Source organism: Uloborus diversus, chromosome 1 (genome assembly GCF_026930045.1).
Source record: "Uloborus diversus isolate 005 chromosome 1, Udiv.v.3.1, whole genome shotgun sequence".
NCBI classification, from domain to species: domain Eukaryota; kingdom Metazoa; phylum Arthropoda; class Arachnida; order Araneae; family Uloboridae; genus Uloborus; species Uloborus diversus.
The window spans coordinates 78,701,970-78,712,401 of NC_072731.1; the positions used below are offsets into that span (position 1 = coordinate 78,701,970).

The 10,432-nt window shown below is 35.4% G+C and overlaps 1 protein-coding gene and 1 long non-coding RNA gene across 2 annotated transcripts; both read right to left on the minus strand.

Annotated features, from left to right (window-relative positions):
* Positions 1-882: 882 nt before the first annotated feature.
* Positions 883-2,589, minus strand: LOC129230585 (uncharacterized). The gene is made up of 2 exons (XM_054864993.1): positions 2,396-2,589; positions 883-1,858 (listed from the first exon to the last, which is right to left on the minus strand). Exons 1-2 carry the CDS (start codon positions 2,429-2,431, stop codon positions 1,478-1,480), a joined length of 417 nt encoding a protein of 138 aa, XP_054720968.1. The 5' UTR covers positions 2,432-2,589; the 3' UTR covers positions 883-1,477.
* Positions 2,590-2,604: 15 nt separating this feature from the next.
* Positions 2,605-9,695, minus strand: LOC129230596 (uncharacterized). The gene is made up of 3 exons (XR_008581154.1): positions 9,570-9,695; positions 2,980-3,137; positions 2,605-2,904 (listed from the first exon to the last, which is right to left on the minus strand). It is a non-coding gene; the product is annotated as an uncharacterized LOC129230596 (long non-coding RNA).
* Between the last annotated feature and the right edge of the window lie 737 nt (positions 9,696-10,432).

Genomic DNA, 10,432 nt, shown 5'->3' on the forward strand with positions numbered 1-10,432 from the left:
TTTTAACTTGAATTTTATTCAGTTCAGCATTTAACTTCATGACATTTGAAAACTCGTATTGAAAATTATGAAATTCATGAGTCTCTATTTTAGATAAAGTTTCATTTCAACATTACTGAATTAAGCTTTTGATGAAAATAAATGAATTTTATTTACAAGACAACAAAACCTGAACAAAAGTCATATGCAATAATCGCAGTACATGACTCGGACAAGCTAAAGCTGAATTCCATCCGAACACTAATGATTGAACAAACTCAAAGATATATTCAGTACATTACCGCCCGTTAGCAAGGGCTAAAGCGAAAATACGTGAAATACACCGCCAGCTCAGTCATTTCCAGCCGAGGACTGCAGTTTCGTGCTTATTAGCACTCATCAGCCCGGCATAGGAAAGTGACTGAGCTGGAGATGGAAAAGCTCTTAAGGAAGCCAAGAGTGCGAAACAAACTGGTAGCTAACATAGAATTAGCAGACCTATCAATCGACCAATCAATCAGACCTATCAATTAGCAGACCTATCATAGTCATCTTCGAGTTGAACCGAACCATTGCTTCGGTCACTCGTCTGGTCTGCTAATTCTATATTAGCAACCAGTTTGTTTCGCACTCTTGGCTTCCTTAAGAGGTTTTCCATCTCCAGCTCAGTCACTTTCCTATGCCGGGCTGATGAGTGCTAATAAGCACGAAACTGCAGTCATCGGCTGGAAATGACTGAGCTGGCGGTGTATTTCACGTAAACTCAAAGGGACAACTTGACTGACTCTGAATGCTGAACTGAATAACTATAGATTTAACATTTAAAATTCTTTTTTCATTTCTTAGAGAATTTCTTTAATTTTTTATATTAATAATACAAAACAACAGAAACATCCGCAACAATTGTAATAAGAAATTACAAAAATCTTTTGCTTTAAAAAACTTTTATTGAGAAGGATTAAAAAAAACCATGAACTTTTTAAGAAAGTTAAACAAACTGGAGAGCATCATTTTAAAACAATTTCTGAAATATCATTACTACAAGGCTGTATAACATCTGTACAAAGCACGTTTGGAACCAGATCTCTTTTAGGACAATTTAAGATTTCTTTCTGCATTCTCTGCTGAATTCTTTTACTCGGTTATCATTCATGTTTTCCCTATTGCAAAAAAAAAAAAAAATGCATTTTTGTAATAAAAAAGAAATTTGCAATTGTTTTTGTCAAGTGTAGTTGATGTAATTCACATCCAACAAGTGAAATACTGGAGCACAGTTCAAATTCTCCGAGAATTTCCGAAAAAGTTCCTACAAAGAACTAGTTCGTATGACTTTCAATGCAGTGTTTTCCAATAACAAAATTAAATCAAATAGGCTTTCAGATGGCGCCTTCAGATGGAGTCAACAGGTACCTTTTACTCTTCAACTGAATTAATTTATTTGTAACGCCAAAATTACTGCCGGTCAAAAATTTATGCAGTTTGTACAAGTTGTAAATCGCTAAGATTTTCTTGCAATGTACCCGGAATTGCATATTCCGATTGATCTGAAAGAGAATATGAATTGGTCATATAGAGGATGGTAGGATTTGGTTTGAGTCACAGTTTTGTTTTGAAGTAATTCAGGTATTTCTCCCAAGTGTCCTTTGGTTATGATTTCATCCAGTTTTGATAAATATGAGTCTTTCTCACACGGAAATTCAGAATTCATAACATCTGAAGGCTTCATCAGAGTCTGCAAAAGATCAGCTCCAGTGACATTGCTGCCCTTTGGTGGCTTGATAAGGGAGTACGTGCCAATCAGCTTAAAAATGTGCAAAAATACCAAGGAGTCAGGGTGATCATTTGACCCACCGGCATTCCGCATCATGCCAAAAAATCTCTAAAACGTAGAAAAGAGTGAAATCAAAAAATTAACCTTAAATATTCGAAGCTAAGCTCTTTTTAAGAACCAATAGACACATTCTATTATAGAAATCTTTCTTATAAATATAAAAGGAACAACACTAGCAATGCCATTCTGAACAGCAAGTTTCTTAGGGTAATGTAATTTATGCCTTTGTTACTCAATGTTATGAAGAGTAGACTCTCTATTCTAAATACTAGTGGAATCGAACAAAAGTTTTCAGATTATGGGGATTTTCATTATAGAGGGAGGAAAACAAAAGCACAGCAGGAAATTTTCTAATAAGTTTAGTACATGCTCGATGTTACTAAAAACAGATTTTTACTAAACGAGTTATTTACTGTTAAACTTCAGAAAAGGAAAAACTATTAAACGAGGTAATTCCTCCATTTCAAAAAATATTACACCAATTTTTCAAAGAAAAAAAAAGTTTTTTCAAAACAATCAACCCTGTTTCCCCAGGAACCAAGACCGTCTTAAGAATAAAAAGTAAAATGCATTATACATACTTACCTCTAATGCATCTTGATTTAGACGAGCAGTCATCATATACTGAAAATTACATGTCGAGGACAAAAGCTCTGAAATTTCCAATGTTGCACGAAGAGAAATTTTCAAGCCAAGTGCTGTGTTGCTCGGTACAAAAACGCACTGTTGCTCAGTAGCAAACCTCTCCTAATCAGTGAAAAACTGCAAATAGTCAGCAATTGCCTGCAAGGAACAAAATGTGCAGATGAGGAAAAAAAATTGTATTTGATTTTAACTATAACAATCATTCTACAGAGTCAGGGTATAAAATTTTTCAGAAATGAGAGAAGATTTTGAGAACAGAAAAGAGAGTATCTGATAAAAAAACTTGCCTTATATGCAGGCGAGTTGATCTTCATAGCAGTTTTGGGGGTCCGGGAATTCATGGCATCAATTAGGTTATCGACATTGTTGACAAACTTTATAGTTGCCTCACAGTCACCAAGATCTGGATGTTGATCCTTGAAGAGCTGACTGCAGATCCCACAGAGTTGCTAAAAAAATGATAAAGCATTCTGTTAGATTTAAGGTATTTCCTCCTTAATTTAAAAATGAAAGCTAAAACTTACATGAAATGCCATTGAAACATTCATTTTCTGATAATACTTGGGATTAATGTGGTGAGGTTTTAAATTTGGGCAAATTTTAAGACTAAAGTCTGTTGGATTGTCGGTGATCTGTGATGTAGTGTCTCCCAATGCTGCAACTTAATTATTCCATCTGGAGTCTGAAAAATGACAATAATTAATTGTTTCCAAGTTAATAAACATTTTCAATCAGAAAAAAATCTTTTAAAGCATATTTTAACCAATTTTTTGTTAGTGATAAAATTCCTTAAATTCTTGATAAGATGAGGGAAATCCGAAAGGAACCAAAGCCTTCTCTATGGATCACAAATATGAAGACAACTAACATTTTCTTCGGTGTTTCCAAATTGCTTCCACATATTTCTATTCCACGATGCCACATTACTAACTACTGCATCAACAAAAAAGTCACTGTTCTCTAACAAAACTGCATTCAGTGAGAAGATGCTGAAGCACTGAGCCTAAAAAATATTTGGTAAGGTTCACTTGTTTCATATATAGTGGACTGTATTTTTAAAAGGGTAAATTGATAAAACGTAGGTAGAACACTTTTTATTAAATAACTAAAACATAATGTTTTAACAAATCTCGGTGTACCTACACCGGAGTCTTCAGGTAATGACTGCCGAAGCAAAATGTGCGAGCCTTTTAACAACTGCGATGGCGCCACATGCGCATTATTTCTAGAGTTGAGATGTAACATGCCGCCCGCGTTGAAAGGTTCAACTTTCAAAAACCAATCATACATAACATACATTTCAAAAACAATCAGAATTTTTCACAGGATATGAACATAGTGACATAACAAGCTACTTCAAAATTATATATAAGAGGTAAACATTTAAAGAAGTTTGAAAAATTGTAAATCGCAAATTTTAATACCCAAAAATAACTTTTACTGAGTTGGTAAAATACAAATTTTAGAAATAGATCGAGTGAAAATGCCATTAGAAGTTCTAATTTTTACGACTTCTTATTTTGTTTTCTGAACCCTTTACGGTTTCCATAATACGACCAAGTGGTCACTGTAACGGGGGTACGTTGAGTTCTTTTAAAAGTACCATAGTACCAATTTCAACATTATCCTTAGCAAATTGCCACTTGTTACACTGTTGTGATTCAAATAATCAGTCTGCGATCGTTTCCAAATTACTTGCACATAATTTGTTAATTTTGCCACTTAGACAATTTACTTTCTGGAATGTCCTTTAAATTTGGCTCTGGAAGTGCAAGTAGTGGGCGGTCAATTAAAAAATGACCTGGGGTCAAAACTTCATACTCGTTCACATCGGTTGATAAATGAGTAAGTGGACGGGAATTCAGAATTGCTTCTATCTGAACCATTCAGTGGTAAATTCCTCGAAACTTAATTTATTATTACCTACTGTCCGTTTTAAATGATGCTTAAAGGATTTTACACCTGTTCCCATAGCCCTCCAAAGTGAGGAGAACGAGGGGGAATATTTTTTCAAACAATTTCTTCAGACAATAAATAGTTATTTAACGTTGAGGTGGACGTGTCTGCTTGTGCCAGTAACTTCTTAATCTCAGAATTCGCGTCTTTAAAATTGGTTGCGTTATCACTGATAATGCTTGAAATTTTTCCCCGCCTAGAGGTAAACCTCTTCAGAGAAGCAATAAATGCCTCCGAGGTTAAATCGGAAACAATCTCCAAGTGAATGGCCTTTGTAGAAAGACATAAAAATTGAAACGTATACATTAACAACTTTTGCCTTTCGAAGGTTACTTACGCGAATTTGAAATGGTCCACAAAAATCGACACCACTATTGACAAAGGGGGCAACGGGGTTTACTCGTTCAGAAGGCAATTCTCCCATTAACTGCAATGGCGAACTTGGGTTATTTTTGAAACAAACATTACAGTTATGCACAACCTTTCTTGCAATGCTTTTGCCATTAATAGGTCAAAATTGCAGCCTCACAAAATGAAGCAATCCCTGGGCACCAATATGAAAGTATTTTTTATGAAAACTTTCAAAAATTAAATAAGTTAATTTGCTATGTTGAGGAAGGATTAACTGATGCTTGGCATCAAACTCTATTTGAGCTTTAGTAAGGCGTCCTCCTACTCGTAAATTATCGTTTGAATCCACAAAGGGAATTAGGGACGAAATTTTACTTGAGCCTGAAATACCTTTTCCATTCTTTAAGGCCGCAAGTTCAGGCCCAAAACGCCTTACTTGTACCTTATTAACAAGAGTGGCTCGAGCTCTTTGCAAGTCATCCAAAGAGAGGGTGGACTGACTTCTTTCTTCCTTTCTACATTTCCGATAAAATACGAGAATAAATCATAAAATTCTTAATAATTTAAAATAATCATTAGTTACATTTAACAAATATTCAAAAAATTCATCATTTTCTGAAATAAGAAATGTATTAATGTTAAAGTTCTTGAGTTCTAGTTCATAAGCAGGATCACAAGAAAAATCACAATTCTCAGTTGATGGCAGTTCACCTTGTAAAAACTCCGGACCATTCCACCAAAGTTCATTCGAAACGAGGTCCTTTACTGTGGTACCTCTCGAGATCAAATCATCGGGATTATTTTCCGAACTCACCCACCGCCAACTGTAATTACCGGTTCAGTTCACAATCTCCGTCACCCGATTGGCGACGTAAGTCTTGAGATTTGTCACTGGAGTGTTGATCCACCATAACACAATAGTAGAATCTGTCCAGCAAAAAGTTTTCGATATTGGCAGCTCCAGAATAAGAGAAATCTTATTCACCAATCGCGCCAGCAGCAGAACTCCACAAAGTTCAAGTCTGGGAATGGTTAACATCTTTAAAGGGCATATTCTAGATTTGCTGCACAAAAGTCTGGTTGTGAAATTTCCAGACGCGTCAGCACAACGCAAGTGGATTACTGCCCCATATGCAGCATGCATCCGAAAATGCATGAAGTTCAAACGCATCGGTGTTATCGGCAATCACTGGTCTTTTGACACTAATTTGATCAACTTGCCGGAGCTGAGCGAGAAACGAAGTTCATTCTTGCATCACATCCTTCGGCAACGGCTCATCCCAGTTCAACTTCAGTGTCCATAGACTTTGCATTATAAGCTTCGCCTTGGTGACAACTGGACCTACTAGCCCAAGGGGATCAAAGAGTTTAGATATAGTAGATAAGACTTCTCGCTTGGTGAACATGTCCTTAATTTCATACGTGATGTCAAAAGTGAAGTTGTCGGTATCACGTCTCCATAACATTCCCAATGTTTTCACAGGTTGAGAAAAGTCAAACAATAATTTAGCATTTTCTTCATCAGCCATAATTCTTGTGGAGTTTGATATAATTTTATGTAATTCGAACCCTCCACTCTTTAAAAGATTACGCAATGATATTAATGACTGTTTTGCGGCATCTACAGACGCTGCACCTGTTAAGATGTCGTCAACATATGTGTCATCACGCAAAATATCAGAAGCGATAGGAAAATCCGATTTTTCATCATCCGCTAAAGCCTGCAACACACGGGTAGCGAGAAAAGGGGCCGAGCAAATACAGTAGGATACAGTAGTAAGCCTGTATATTTTTACAGGGGCCTGACAGCTATCTTTCCAGAGAATTCTTTGCAAATCTTTGTGACTCATGCACTAGTATCTGACGGTACATTTTACGAATATCCCCACAAAAGGCAATTTTATGCTTACGAAATCTTAGCACAATCGAAAACAATTCCTGCTGAATAGTTCCCCCGAATAGAAGAATGGAATTCAAAGAATATCCTGATGAGGTTTTTTCGGAAGCATTAAAGACTATCCGCAAAGGTGTAGATTTATTTTCCGGTATAAATATTGGGTGATGTGGGATATAATATACCCTACCCGGTTTTTCATCAGCTTCGACATCCTCCACTTCTTCCATATGACACAACGACAAATATTCAGTCAAAAAATCCCAGTACAAATTTTCCATAGTATTGTTTTTATTCAATTTCGCCCAAATACTATTCAATCGTTTTTCAGCAGTAAGTTTTGAAAAACCCAATAACGATTCCGCGTTTGGTCTCATTGGATATTTTACGATAAATCTACCTGTACTATCTCTAGAGTGAGTTCTAACAAAATGTTCCTCACAAAATTTTTCGTCTTCCGTTTTAGTCGGTTCAGTATTATCTCCGGGAAAAGACTCGATTTTAAAGAAATTCTCCAAAGAAGTATCTAACTTAGAATTTTGCGTAAGATAACAGTTAGTCAAATCTGTTTCCTGTAATGTGCTGTTAGTACACAGGTACTCGAAAACAGTCCTGAAATGTTAATTGCTTATCCTTAGAATACAGTTTTGCCGGTCGCAAAATTTCAAAAAACAAGCTACTATTTAACAACAATTTTATGTCCGTACTCTTATAGAAATTTGGACAAGCCAACACAATGTGACTAGGAATTTGACATTCGTTTATAAAAAAAGACTTAAACGGAATTTTTGCCGCGATTTGCGGAACAAGAAAACATTCAATCTGTTTCTCAAAAGTTCTATCTGCATTGCTAATGCAACAAATGACCTTGTACTTTATTGGTACAGAATGGTCACCAATTCCACTTAAAGACAAATTCTTGACTAGCAATTTCTTAAGTCCCAAGAAATCTGCTAGTTTTTCCGTCATGAGATTTATATCAGAGCATGAATCACTTAACGAAGTCTCTTCCACGCGATTGTTGCCATTTCCCAAAGCAAACACATTTAATTTTGTCATTAAATTATCTATTTGTTGTGTGCGAGATACTAAAGTCGCACTTGTTTTGCTGTTAAATTTACTTTGCTGAGCTACAGAAACATTAGAACTTTCTTGCGAGGAGTCCAAAAAGTTACGTAAATTGCGACCTTCCGAGTCAGAAACAATTTTAGTATGAGAAACTTCACCTAAAGAATCATGCAACAATGTATTATGTTTGCCTTTGCAAACAGAGCACACATATTTTGATTTACAGATCCTCACATGAGCATTAAGGCAATTTTTGCTAAGTCCTTTTTGCTTTACAAATTTCAATTTTTCAGATGCACTCATGTCATGAAATCCAACGCATCAAAACACTGTATGGTTGTTTTTACACAAAACACATACCCTCGGTTTATTATTTTTATTTTGAACTACAAACGCTTTGCTTTTTTGCGACGAAGGGTCAAGGTTTTTAAGAGGTTGTTTAATTTGTGTATTTTTACTCACGGTTTCTAATATTGACACCCTAGTTTCAAAAAACTCTAGCAATTGATCGAAGCTTTCAACATCTTTACCTTTAAGAGACATTTGATACTGTTTTAAAGATTCTTTATTAACCCTGTGTAAAAATAAATGAGACAAAAGTATTTCTGATAAGTTATTTTGATCAAATTCTAGCACCTATAAAGCTCGTAGATTTTTTTGAAACTATTTATTAAATTTCGTAATTCTTTTGGAGATTCATTGTTTATTTTTTCTAGGTTGAATAAATTTTGAATATGGGCATTAACAACAAGTCTTTTATTTTCAAAACGAGCAGTTAAGGCATTCATTAAAGAATCATAAGTGTCTTCCGAGGTTTGCAAAGATTGAGCTTGACCTTTTAACGCAGATTTAAGGTAAAATAGCTTTTGCGTGTCATTTAATTGCTCGTTTTCATGGATTAAGGCTTTGAATTGCGTAGTGAAATTTTGAAATTCCTCATATTTGCCGGTAAAAATGGGTAAGGGAATTTCTTGCAGTTTATTTTAGTTTTAGCGATAAGTACATTCTGCGTATCCGATACATTAGTACTAATCTGAGAATCAGCGTTTTTATGAATTTGAGAGAGGAGAGCTCGAGTTCTTACCTCTGCATTCTCAATCGAAATTTCAATTTCTTCAAATGCCTGAAGGTTTTCGGTTATGTCGACGCTATCCGGTAGCCCAAGTACCTCTGTTTGAAGGGTCTTCAAATCTCTTAGAATTTCTTTTAGGGCTTCTAATTTCACTGTCAGTTGAACTTCACTTTCTTCTTCCAACTCAACGGTATTTAGGAAATTTTCAATTCTTGTAACTCTTCCTTTGAGCATTCCTCTCTGACGGTTTATCAGAGTTGGAACTTTTTCTATGATGGTTACCATAGCTTCGGTATTTCTGTCTGGTTAGGCGGACCACTTTGGTAAGGTTCACTTCGTTAATTTATAGTGGACTGAATTTTTAAAAGGGTTAAATTGATAAAACGTAGGTAGAACACTTTTTATTAAGTAACTAAAACATAATGTATTAACAAACTAAAACATAATGTATTAACAAATCTCGGTGTACCTGCACCGGAGTCTTCAGATAATGACTGCCGAAGCACAATGTGCGAGCCTTTTAACAACTGCGATGGCGCCACATGCGCATTACTTCTCAAGTTGAGATGTAACAATATTCAACATCAATAACATTTATCAGAGAACCAACATACTCAAACATAGCTTAAAAATATTGTATTCAAACATGGTTATATATCAAATAATTCACAAGGAAAGTTTGCCTGAAGCAACACCCTTCGAAAGAAAGCGTGCAATTGCCTGCACCCATTTCCCTTTATAAGGATGAAACATGAGGACCAGGGCATGCTCACCTTTTTGGGATTTCTGCAGTTCTGGAGCATACTTTCCCAGATCAGTAAAGCCATGCACTTTTAGTAAATTTGAATCAAAGCGCACTCTATGTGAAATTTTCATTTCGTCCACTAGCAGTACACCTAAAAAAATGATATTTAAGAGCATAAGATAAAGAAGTTTATTGCTATTTTCTGGTGGGAAATTAATAATGTATCATCTTTTAAGATCTATGAGTAAGAAAATTGTAAAAACACTCTAGTTTAGCATACAACAGTTAGATTACCTCGCCTCTTAGCCGGGTTCATAAACATAGCTTTCTTTTTCAAGCATTTAAATATGGAGCTGTTGAACCCATATATGCTCTTTACTTTTCGAAGGTATTTTCCCTAAGTCACAGGGCTAGGTAGGGCTAAAGTTGTATGATTGCGTAGATGGTCGTACATTTTGTGACTTTTGATCCTCATTAATATGCATTCGTAGATCCACTGCACTGTGTAACGCATACCTTTGGAATTTTCGACAGCAGCCACCTTAATGAAGCCTTAACAGCTTCTTGTAATCTTGTAACATGTATCTTTTCTTGTAACATTCTTGTAACATGTATCTTTTTGCATCATAGGCTTTCTTCTTTGCCTTGAAACAATTTCTGCAAAGGGAACTCTGCACTTTGTTTGATTTTTGCACTGAAATCAGACAGTTCTTTGTGCTGGAATAACAAAAGTTATGCATTATATATTTTCTGAATGATTGGCCTTTAACAACTTACTATTTTTAAAGTTTAGAAAATCATCTTTATATCATCACAAAACAACATTATTACATACAGGTGTTTTAAGATCACAAGCAGCTTAAGAAATAAGAATTTAAATCGCATTGTTGA